Here is a 12701-nt window from a genome sequence, read left to right on the forward strand (position 1 = left end):
ACGTCACGGACCAGGGACCAGGTATGGGGTTTCCTCGTCGATGTAAACGATTTATTCATTCAGGAGAGATCTATTTATTACGTACGCACGAAATAATTCAAAATTGAAAAAAAGAGCCCCCACGTGTATGTGTCGGGTGTCTGAAAATGCAAAGGCTGTCCCCGTCTGATCGTTTTGGTCCCCTATCACTCAATGGTGAAAAATGCACTTTTAAAATTTTCATCCGAATCAATCTGCAACTTCTTGAGATATCCTGTTCACAGACACACCGTGGTGAAAACATAACGTCCGTCCATCTTCGGTGGTGGAGGCAAAAAAAATCCAATTTTTTTTTTTTAGGCGACCATGACCTTTTAATCAAAAATAACTAGAGCTGCACTCAGGAGAGAGAATACCTCCGCCTGGTTGGCCATATCACTCAATGGTGAAGAATCACTTTTAAAATTCTACTAGCTGGATCTGGATCTTCACCAAAATTGAATCGATTCTTCCTTGTCACACACCCAAACGGTCCACCAAGTTTTGTCCAAATCCATCCACAACTTTTTGAGATATCCTGCTCTGTATCGTTTTTGGCCCTATCTCCCAATGGTGAAGAATCGGAAAATTAAATAATTCTCATATCCGAATCCATATTCAGATCTTCACCAAAATTGAATCGATTCTTCCTTGTCAGACACGCAACCTCTCCACCAAGTGTCGTCCAAATCCGTCCACAACTTTTTGAGATATCCTGCTATGTATCGTTTTTGGCCCGATCTGCCAATGGTGAAGAATCGGAAAATTAAATAATTCTCATATCCGAATCCATATTCAGAACTTCACCGAAATCGAATCTATTTGTCCTTGTCAGACACGCAACCTCTCCACCAAGTGTCGTCCAAATCCGTCCACAACTTTTTGAGATATCCTGCTATGTATCGTTTTTGGCCCTATCTCCCAATGGTGAAGAATCACTTTAAAAATTCTAGAATCCGAATCCGGATTTTCACCAAAATCGAATCATTCCATCCTTGTCACATCCGCTACATCTCTACCAAATTTCGTCCAACTCCGTCCACAACGTTTTGAGATATTTTGTTCACAACCAGATAGACAAACGGACAGACATGGGTGAAAACATAACCTCCATCCACCAGGTAATAAGCTTCAGTGGCCCAATATACAAATCCTGCCCAACTTTCAAGTCAATCAGATGGATATTGATGATTTTGTGACCTTGACATTTTGACCTTCTTGACAGAACACAGGTTACACACGAATTAAGTCATATTCGGTCACTGACTGATATGAATGACAAAATATCAATATATGCATATTTGACCTCTGACCTTAAAAAAGAAAAAGCAATCGGTTTCCAGCTTTTATTTGGTGAACCAATTCAGTGACCCGATATGCAAATTCTTAAAATTTCAGGTCAATCGGATGAAAATTGAAGATTTTGTGATGTTGACCCTTTGACCAAATTATTCATCTGTCTTCTCTATATTCTCATAATAAAGCTTTGGGTATTTTTTTTATGACAAAACCTCAAATGGTAGAAAAAAGTTGCGGCCCAGACAGACACAAAAAACCAAAAACCACCGTTTAGAGGCCATTTTTCCCCGCAAAGCGGGGGTTGGCCTTTTCGGGGACCGTGGTTGTTGTTGTTTTTTGGTCTCCTTTTTGAAGCAATGTTTTACGGCTGGATGCCCTTCCTGACGCCAACCCTTTTTGCCGCCTTTAACGACAAACAGGGAATTACCAGTGAACTGGTACTCAATTAGCCGACCTCGGAAGGATGACAGGCTGAGTCAACCCCCCTGGCGTTAATTCAGCGATCGACCGGGATTCGAACCCAGGATCCTTGGATCCTAAGCTGGCACCCTAGCCGCTAGCCCAACACCAGACAGACAGATACACACAAAAGTGATTGCAAAACTCTGTCTCCTGCCGAGAGGATAGTATGACCTGGGTGAGGATAGCAAATAATGTAAGTATTAAATTTCGTTGACTTCTGGCATGGACAGCCGGTTCGTGAATGATGGGTATAAAAACGACAAATGGCAAACGATGAACCAATAAGTTCAACATTCCGGTGCCACCTTCAGTCGAACGTCAGGCATTGACAGCAGTTTCTCTATATTTTCATTTTAAACAGCGTCATTCATCATTCCAATCACAAATTAATACGAGAGTGTTAATATATCAAAATATAATGTCATATCACGATTGTATTGAGATATTATCAAAGCAGCGAACCATCGCTATCCGTTCATTTCCAGATTCAGGAGCAATGTCCATGTTAATCGCATTTCAAAATCATAAATGTATTGAGGAATTTCTGAAACCTCCTACCTACCTTACAACACCTGCTGAGACCCAAAATCATAAATATATTGAGGAATTTCTGAAACCTTCTACTACCTTACGACACCTACTGGGACCCAAAATCATAAATATTGTTGCGGATATGAGGACTGTATTTTTTTGATTGTGTGCTTTATTATTATTATTATTGTTTATTCTGCGCCACCTGCCTCTGGAGCTGTGTAAAGGTGAAAGGGCATCCCATAATTAGTCCACAAGCATACACGTCAGCCAATAATAGAATACCCCTGTTCGATAGTTATATCTTATTCTGTGTTTTAGGGTAAGGCTGTGTCTCCCATTAATTGAAGTACTCCATTGCACCAGTGAAAGAGAATAGATCCCCTTTCATTCCCCTCCCCAAAATCTGCATTTCCTTTCACATCCCCTTTCGTCATTGCCAAGCCTCGATTGCCAATTACATCCCCTCCAAAACCACCATTGAACATGTGCTCGGGCCGGGGAAGAGGGGCGTGCCCGCCCGTCGTCATCAAGGGCGGAGCCAGAGGGTCGCGTGACCAACCAGGGCCGAGGTGAGCACACCGATGGGCGTGTCCTGAAGGCCGGCGGCTTGATCGCCAGAGGCGATATAAAGGCGCGCGCGCAAGAAGCGTGGGAAGGTCGGTGGTGAGGAGTGAGTGGACCAAGAGAGAGAAAGAGTGGTTGGACCAAGAAAGAGAAAGAGTGGTTGGACCAAGAGAGAAAGAGTGGTTGGACAGGGAGACGTGCAAGAGTGTTGTTGAGTTGAGGGTTTGGACCAGATGAGTCAGACGAGTCCTGGCAAAGCAAGCGGCGGCCACAGCAGCAACAACACCCAACAGCCGCTTGGGGCCTGGACGGCGGTTTTGAGCAGGGCCACGAAGGAACGGCGGCTGCTAAACGCGCCGATCGTGCTGCAGGACCCCCTTGGACCTTCCTCTCCCTCCAGCCATCCACCTCCTGCCTTTCCACCCTTCTTGTGTACGTGAGTTTGTTCTGTGTGTCTTGTCCCTGGGTATTTAATTAAGTCTGTATAAGCTAGTATTTGCACTGTGTCACCTGCGTCTTATGTGTTGTAATTAAACGTGACTGCTTTCTTTTTGCTTGTGTGTATAATAAATCCAATTACTCTTCTGTCCGTCTTCTCGTCTTATTCCTTTTCCTCTTTGCATTTCGTCGTTTTAGTCTTTTCCAGATTGGGCAGCTGCGGTGCGATACGGCCAAAGTTCTGGGTGAATCGGGTGAGTCGGGGAACAACTGTTCGGTCGCGGAGCCTTCGCTCGGCAAACAACATCCTAAACCGCGATCAGTAACAATTGGTGTCGAGGAGTGGGATACGAGGCCCGAAGCGCGCTTAACACGCTCAAAATTACGAGCTGCTGCAAAATTGTGTTTTAAAGAAATAAAACCCGAATTTTGAAATCGCGCCATGGCTGGTCAAGGCGATCGGATGCCGGTGGGTGAGCTAGAGATAGACGGGGTAGAATCGACCCAGGACCTCGGGGAAATGTATGTGGAGAAAATGGTGGAGGAGAGTAAAGAAGGTGTGGTTGAGGGGGTATCAGACGCACAAAATGGCGCTCTTGCGCACGAGGTTGTGGCAGCTGCGGCCGCACCCTTTGTACTATCAACGGTGGCCCAAATGCAAGCCTTCATGGCCCAATTCATGGTGGAAATGCAGAAAGAAAACGACATTATGGAACGAATGGAAAACAGAATGAGGGCTGATAGTGAGCGAATAACGAAAGAATTGGGAAACCAAATTAAAGCAACAACGAACGGAATGAGGGCCGAAAGGGAGCAGAGGGACAGAGACCGCAAGTTGGGCGAAAGGGTCCCAGGGGTGCACGAGGAGGTAACGCGGGTCGAGAAGCGCCGGTTGAACGAAGTTGAGAAAAACACGGGTACAATGACGGGGGTAGAAATCGCGACACGGGGTTTGGAAAAGCCGGCGACCGCTGAGGTAGAGGAGGGTGTTTTATTAAAGCCAACGGTCGTCGAGGTGAATAAAGAAAAAGCAGTGCTGGGAATTAAAATTGAAGAGATGACGGAGGTAGCCCGGGAATTGCAGGCAGAAATGGAATATGTACAAAGTCCCTGCTCACATCACGATGCTGTGCTTAACCCGAATGGAAGTTTGCAGGTTTTGGTGCAGGGAGGAAGAAGAACCCCGAAGGTGAGACGTGCTGTGTATTGTGCGGGGAGATTTTGTAAGAGGATGTTTGGTGACAAAAGAATTTTCGCGCGCTTGGGATCGAGGAAGCATCCGGGCGTTGGTGAAGGGTCCCGTGTGAGTGGAAATGGCACGCGTGGGAGGAAAAAGTGTGCGTCGGCGAGTGGGTGTGTTATAAAGTGTGGGAGTGAAACCGAGTGCGAGCGAGAATGCACGTCGGGGTGTACGGAGTGTGACACGAGGAGTGAGTTGGTGGTGGAGCGGGTGCGAGAATGCACGCTTGGAATGGTCGAGGGTGTGCGAGGAAGCACACCTGAGTTAGTGGTAGCGCGGGTGTGGGAGAGCCCATGTGAGCGCGTTAGTGGGTGGATGCAAGAGTGCACGCCCATGGTGAGTGTTACGGAGGACGTAACGGAGGAGAGGTGTGGACCAAAGTGTGCGCAAGAGAGTGCGCGAGAGGTGTGGTGTGTAACAGGGAGAGCGTTGGTGGATTGTACGGACGGCGTTGGAATGCCGGGTTTTGTGAGGGTGAAAGGGGTAGCGTATGCGTGTGAGCATGCAGGTGAAGCATCGACGGTAACCGGGTTAGCGGTTAGGGCGACGGATAGCCGATGCGAGCACTCGGGGCGCGGGGTGCTTTGTTGGGTGCGAGGCCCGGCGCGGGTCGATGCTGCGTCGCTTCTCTTCGAAGCGTCGTTGCCGATTCGGGCTTGGCCCCGCCCCGCACGGTCGAGTCCGGGCTTTGTCGGGCGAGGCGACCGGTCCGGTTCAAGGGCGAGTGGGAGGAAGCGGAACGGTGCCCCCTCGTGGGGACGGGGTTCCGACCGGGGGAGATTGAGCCATCGGGCCCGGGACCGCAAGGTGCCGCGCCGAGATGGTGCGTGGAATCTCGGCCCAACCAAACCACCTCCCTTGAACCGAAAGCCGGACGGATTCAACCTGCAGGCGACCAAACCACCCGAATTCATTGCTCGGCTTTGCGAAGCCGAGTTTAATGATGTCATGACGCACCGAGGCTAGGATATAGCGGACTGTGATGATGGTGATAGTGATAGTGATAGTGATTTAATACGAAATTTAGAAAAGTGAATAAAATTGGCAGTAATTGGACAGTTTTTGATTGGTTGAAATTTGGTGAGCAAAATTGATAGTGGGACCTCCCCGATGTGATGGGATGGCAACTCTGTCATCCCTCACAGAGGGGGGCAAAGGAGCACTAGGTTTATGGGGTGTATGGCAGTGAAAACTTGCCCGGGTGGGTTAGGATATTGTGTGTAGGGATCTAGCGAAGATGACATTAGGTAACGTTAAGGTTAGTTAGTGACAATGATACCTGTAGTGGGGACGCAGGTAGATTAGTGTGGATGATAATGACGTGGGAGCGCAATAGTTTAAAGGGGCGACAGGGAAGCGCAAGTTTCAGAGGGGAGTAGTTAGCTGAGATGATGCCGTGTGTTTGAAGATTGAACAGGTGTGATTGAACAGGTGTGCAACAACAGGTGTATGTGGCTGTGTGGAATAAATGGTAGTGTGGAATAAATGGAGTATTGGGATGGATGGTCATGGAGTGAGTATGGTGGAAACTATGGAGTGGAGTGGATGGTGCGAAGGTGTGAATGGGGGAAGAGTGGACCCCCATCACGGATACCCGGGGCGGGTAGTGTAAGTGTTAGGTAGAGGGTATAGGTAAATTGTGGTTGAATATTGGCATCTGTGGTGCGGGTGAAAGAATGGTCTTTGGATGGGTGCATTAGTGTTGTGGAAATGGCTGGGCGTGTAGCCTGTTAGTGTGTGTAGTTGGTTTGGGCACTCCACCACTGTGAGGATGTCGGCCAGGTGAGGCCGCAGGTGGGCTCTGGGAGCCGGTAGTTGTGGTGGATGGGGCCCGAGGATCCGGAGGACGGACCCGGGTAGCCCAGTGCCAGAGGGCACCAAGGGGGTGACAGAACCAGGAGGGGTCTTCCCCAGTTAGTTAGGTTAGGGTGAGGAGCTAGGTAAGCTCGGGTGGCAACTACAGTGGTGGAGGTGTGCAGGTGGGTAGACCTGCTGGGAGAGCTACACGTCACAGCCCAGAAATTGTGCAAGGGCACCGGGAGATGAATCGGGGGAGTGAGACCCCAAATTGAGAAGCACCACAGTTTGGTCAATGGGAATTGGTTTTTAGAACCCATAGTGTAAGTTGGCCAATGGATTGGCGGGGAAAGACCCCGGGTAGTGTAAAGTGTGTCAATGTCATTTAGAAAGTAGTTAGGATGAAGTCTCCTCGCACCATCTGCATCCACTCACCTGAGGTGACAGGTACTCCACACCATGCCATGTTTTGATTATTTTTTACTGTGCAAATGTTTGGATTGTGAGACGCATCATGACGTGGGTGTGACATTGTGCTTTGATGTTCCATCTCTTCCTCCTTATGAGGATTGATGACGAATTGGGTGATGGCAAATTTTGGATAGAGGGATTGTGGTGACGAATTTGGTATAGAGGAAATATGGGGAAGACGTGACAGTAGTGACGAATTTGTAAATGGGTAGATTTTGTAAATATGGGGTAAGGGCAAGGGTAGTGTAGGTGACAGGGGGGTGACGTACGGTAGGGACGAGCTTTCTCACTTCGCCCTCCGTGCGCATTTCGCCTTGCATTGCCTTATTGATGTGTACCCTTGTGACCTTACCCCTCGCTCAATTGTCTCTTTTGTCTCCCACATGACCTGTGCGCCATTGGGTGCCGAGGGGAGCGTGCGTGAGTCCTCCATTGTGCGCCCGGAATTCCCAGAACCAGCTGTCTGCATCGATGCACCACATTATGGACCACATGTCTGTGGCCGAGCACCACTTATGGACCCCATGGGTTGGGGCATGGCCCCTCTGCTGGAACCGGCCATGAGGGCCCGAAATCTTGCTGGCGGACCTTGGCCACAGGGCACCGATGCCCCACAGGTGAACCACACTAGTCGGCCCTGTGGGCCATAAATAAAATCAAATAAAAAGGACACATTGGGTGCATTTTTCAGTTCAAATAGGCCGCCAGTAAGAAAATGAAAGAATGACAACATCTGGAAGAACAAATAATAATAACCAGCAGAGGGAGCCGAAGAGCAAGAGATCACCTGCAGGGTTAGGGGTTGTTGATTTATTTTTTATTGTTGAACATTGATGAACAATGGTGACTGCACCGATTGGTGCTTGGGTGTGTATTGGTGCGTTTTTGGGTGCGTTCATGGTGCATTGATGCAGAGCAGACTGTCTCCCCCCCAGAAAGAACAATCACAGGTCCTGGGTTAGTCTTGTAAATAAAAATAGCGTCATTGTAAATAATGCTCCCCACCGTCAGTGTGTAGTTTGAAGACCATTCCGCAATTCGGTTAACTGTGGGCGTAAGTCTGTTAGGCAGGGTGCAATGGAGCAGCGGGACACATTTATTTATGTTTTAAAACTGTCGCACTCAGGGTCAGGTTAAAAGTAGAGGGAACTACACCTACGTGTCACACTAAATAAAAGTTGTAGGCCCGGGACGTGCCTAAGAGGAGGAGGGTGCAGTGTTGCGGATATGAGGACTGTATTTTTTTGATTGTGTGCTTTATTATTATTATTATTCTTGTTTATTCTGCGCCCCCTGCCTCAGGAGCTGTGTAAAGGTGAAAGGGCATCCCATAATTAGTCCACAAGCATACACGTCAGCCAATAATAGAATACCCCTGTTCGATAGTTATATCTTATTCTGTGTTTTAGGGTAAGGCTGTGTCTCCCATTAATTGAAGTACTCCATTGCACCAGTGAAAGAGAATAGATCCCCTTTCATTCCCCTCCCCAAAATCTCCATTTCCTTTCACATCCCCTTTCGTCATTGCCAAGCCTCGATTGCCAATTACATCCCCTCCAAAACCACCATTGAACATGTGCTCGGGCCGGGGAAGAGGGGCGTGCCCGCCCGTCGTCATCAAGGGCAGAGCCAGAGGGTCGCGTGACCAACCAGGGCCGAGGTGAGCACACCGATGGGCGTGTCCTGAAGGCCGGCGGCTTGATCGCCGGAGGCGATATAAAGGCGCGCGCGCAAGAAGCGTGGGAAGGTCGGTGGTGAGGAGTGAGTGGACCAAGAGAGAGAAAGAGTGGTTGGACCAAGAAAGAGAAAGAGTGGTTGGACCAAGAGAGAAAGAGTGGTTGGACAGGGAGACGTGCAAGAGTGTTGTTGAGTTGAGGGTTTGGACCAGACGAGTCAGACGAGTCCTGGCAAAGCAAGCGGCGGCCACAGCAGCAACAACACCCAACAGCCGCTTGGGGCCTGGACGGCGGTTTTGAGCAGGGCCGCGAAGGAACGGCGGCTGCTAAACGCGCCGATCGTGCTGCAGGACCCCCTTGGACCTTCCTCTCCCTCCAGCCATCCACCTCCTGCCTTTCCACCCTTCTTGTGTACGTGAGTTTGTTCTGTGTGTCTTGTCCCTGGGTATTTAATTAAGTCTGTATAAGCTAGTATTTGCACTGTGTCACCTGCGTCTTATGTGTTGTAATTAAACGTGACTGCTTTCTTTTTGCTTGTGTGTATAATAAATCCAATTACTCTTCTGTCCGTCTTCTCGTCTTATTCCTTTTCCTCTTTGCATTTCGTCGTTTTAGTCTTTTCCAGATTGGGCAGCTGCGGTGCGATACGGTCAAAGTTCTGGGTGAATCGGGTGAGTCGGGGAACAACTGTTCGGTCGCGGAGCCTTCGCTCGGCAAACAACATCCTAAACCGCGATCAGTAACAATTGGTGTCGAGGAGTGGGATACGAGGCCCGAAGCGCGCTTAACACGCTCAAAATTACGAGCTGCTGCAAAATTGTGTTTTAAAGAAATAAAACCCGAATTTTGAAATCGCGCCATGGCTGGTCAAGGCGATCGGATGCCGGTGGGTGAGCTAGAGATAGACGGGGTAGAATCGACCCAGGACCTCGGGGAAATGTATGTGGAGAAAATGGTGGAGGAGAGTAAAGAAGGTGTGGTTGAGGGGGTATCAGACGCACAAAATGGCGCTCTTGCGCACGAGGTTGTGGCAGCTGCGGCCGCACCCTTTGTACTACCAACGGTGGCCCAAATGCAAGCCTTCATGGCCCAATTCATGGTGGAAATGCAGAAAGAAAACGACATTATGGAACGAATGGAAAACAGAATGAGGGCTGATAGTGAGCGAATAACGAAAGAATTGGGAAACCAAATTAAAGCAACAACGAACGGAATGAGGGCCGAAAGGGAGCAGAGGGACAGAGACCGCAAGTTGGGCGAAAGGGTCCCAGGGGTGCACGAGGAGGTAACGCGGGTCGAGAAGCGCCGGTTGAACGAAGTTGAGAAAAACACGGGTACAATGACGGGGGTAGAAATCGCGACACGGGGTTTGGAAAAGCCGGCGACCGCTGAGGTAGAGGAGGGTGTTTTATTAAAGCCAACGGTCGTCGAGGTGAATAAAGAAAAAGCAGTGCTGGGAATTAAAATTGAAGAGATGACGGAGGTAGCCCGGGAATTGCAGGCAGAAATGGAATATGTACAAAGTCCCTGCTCACATCACGATGCTGTGCTTAACCCGAATGGAAGTTTGCAGGTTTTGGTGCAGGGAGGAAGAAGAACCCCGAAGGTGAGACGTGCTGTGTATTGTGCGGGGAGATTTTGTAAGAGGATGTTTGGCGACAAAAGAATTTTCGCGCGCTTGGGATCGAGGAAGCATCCGGGCGTTGGTGAAGGGTCCCGTGTGAGTGGAAATGGCACGCGTGGGAGGAAAAAGTGTGCGTCGGCGAGTGGGTGTGTTATAAAGTGTGGGAGTGAAACCGAGTGCGAGCGAGAATGCACGTCGGGGTGTACGGAGTGTGACACGAGGAGTGAGTTGGTGGTGGAGCGGGTGCGAGAATGCACGCTTGGAATGGTCGAGGGTGTGCGAGGAAGCACACCTGAGTTAGTGGTAGCGCGGGTGTGGGAGAGCCCATGTGAGCGCGTTAGTGGGTGGATGCAAGAGTGCACGCCCATGGTGAGTGTTACGGAGGACGTAACGGAGGAGAGGTGTGGACCAAAGTGTGCGCAAGAGAGTGCGCGAGAGGTGTGGTGTGTAACAGGGAGAGCGTTGGTGGATTGTACGGACGGCGTTGGAATGCCGGGTTTTGTGAGGGTGAAAGGGGTAGCGTATGCGTGTGAGCATGCAGGTGAAGCATCGACGGTAACCGGGTTAGCGGTTAGGGCGACGGATAGCCGATGCGAGCACTCGGGGCGCGGGGTGCTTTGTTGGGTGCGAGGCCCGGCGCGGGTCGATGCTGCGTCGCTTCTCTTCGAAGCGTCGTTGCCGATTCGGGCTTGGCCCCGCCCCGCACGGTCGAGTCCGGGCTTTGTCGGGCGAGGCGACCGGTCCGGTTCAAGGGCGAGTGGGAGGAAGCGGAACGGTGCCCCCTCGTGGGGACGGGGTTCCGACCGGGGGAGATTGAGCCATCGGGCCCGGGACCGCAAGGTGCCGCGCCGAGATGGTGCGTGGAATCTCGGCCCAACCAAACCACCTCCCTTGAACCGAAAGCCGGACGGATTCAACCTGCAGGCGACCAAACCACCCGAATTCATTGCTCGGCTTTGCGAAGCCGAGTTTAATGATGTCATGACGCACCGAGGCTAGGATATAGCGGACTGTGATGATGGTGATAGTGATAGTGATAGTGATTTAATACGAAATTTAGAAAAGTGAATAAAATTGGCAGTAATTGGACAGTTTTTGATTGGTTGAAATTTGGTGAGCAAAATTGATAGTGGGACCTCCCCGATGTGATGGGATGGCAACTCTGTCATCCCTCACAGAGGGGGGCAAAGGAGCACTAGGTTTATGGGGTGTATGGCAGTGAAAACTTGCCCGGGTGGGTTAGGATATTGTGTGTAGGGATCTAGCGAAGATGACATTAGGTAACGTTAAGGTTAGTTAGTGACAATGATACCTGTAGTGGGGACGCAGGTAGATTAGTGTGGATGATAATGACGTGGGAGCGCAATAGTTTAAAGGGGCGACAGGGAAGCGCAAGTTTCAGAGGGGAGTAGTTAGCTGAGATGATGCCGTGTGTTTGAAGATTGAACAGGTGTGATTGAACAGGTGTGCAACAACAGGTGTATGTGGCTGTGTGGAATAAATGGTAGTGTGGAATAAATGGAGTATTGGGATGGATGGTCATGGAGTGAGTATGGTGGAAACTATGGAGTGGAGTGGATGGTGCGAAGGTGTGAATGGGGGAAGAGTGGACCCCCATCACGGATACCCGGGGCGGGTAGTGTAAGTGTTAGGTAGAGGGTATAGGTAAATTGTGGTTGAATATTGGCATCTGTGGTGCGGGTGAAAGAATGGTCTTTGGATGGGTGCATTAGTGTTGTGGAAATGGCTGGGCGTGTAGCCTGTTAGTGTGTGTAGTTGGTTTGGGCACTCCACCACTGTGAGGATGTCGGCCAGGTGAGGCCGCAGGTGGGCTCTGGGAGCCGGTAGTTGTGGTGGATGGGGCCCGAGGATCCGGAGGACGGACCCGGGTAGCCCAGTGCCAGAGGGCACCAAGGGGGTGACAGAACCAGGAGGGGTCTTCCCCAGTTAGTTAGGTTAGGGTGAGGAGCTAGGTAAGCTCGGGTGGCAACTACAGTGGTGGAGGTGTGCAGGTGGGTAGACCTGCTGGGAGAGCTACACGTCACAGCCCAGAAATTGTGCAAGGGCACCGGGAGATGAATCGGGGGAGTGAGACCCCAAATTGAGAAGCACCACAGTTTGGTCAATGGGAATTGGTTTTTAGAACCCATAGTGTAAGTTGGCCAATGGATTGGCGGGGAAAGACCCCGGGTAGTGTAAAGTGTGTCAATGTCATTTAGAAAGTAGTTAGGATGAAGTCTCCTCGCACCATCTGCATCCACTCACCTGAGGTGACAGGTACTCCACACCATGCCATGTTTTGATTATTTTTTACTGTGCAAATGTTTGGATTGTGAGACGCATCATGACGTGGGTGTGACATTGTGCTTTGATGTTCCATCTCTTCCTCCTTATGAGGATTGATGACGAATTGGGTGATGGCAAATTTTGGATAGAGGGATTGTGGTGACGAATTTGGTATAGAGGAAATATGGGGAAGACGTGACAGTAGTGACGAATTTGTAAATGGGTAGATTTTGTAAATATGGGGTAAGGGCAAGGGTAGTGTAGGTGACAGGGGGGTGACGTACGGTAGGGA

At 50.0% G+C, this 12701-nt stretch overlaps 1 protein-coding gene across 1 annotated transcript in view; it reads left to right on the forward strand.

Annotated features, from left to right (window-relative positions):
- The window catches only part of LOC137428694 (uncharacterized), a 111113-nt gene that overhangs the window by 49944 nt on the left and 48468 nt on the right, over positions 1-12701 (forward strand). The window contains exon 7 of the mRNA XM_078777260.1: positions 1-21. This exon is cut by the window's left edge and continues 170 nt beyond it. Coding sequence (XP_078633386.1) covers positions 1-21 — 21 coding nt within the window. The remainder of the gene's footprint in view (positions 22-12701) is intronic.

The sequence above is a fragment of the Myxine glutinosa genome, chromosome 5 (genome assembly GCF_964187855.1).
Source record: "Myxine glutinosa chromosome 5, kmMyxGlut1.1, whole genome shotgun sequence".
Lineage (NCBI taxonomy): Eukaryota > Metazoa > Chordata > Myxini > Myxiniformes > Myxinidae > Myxine > Myxine glutinosa.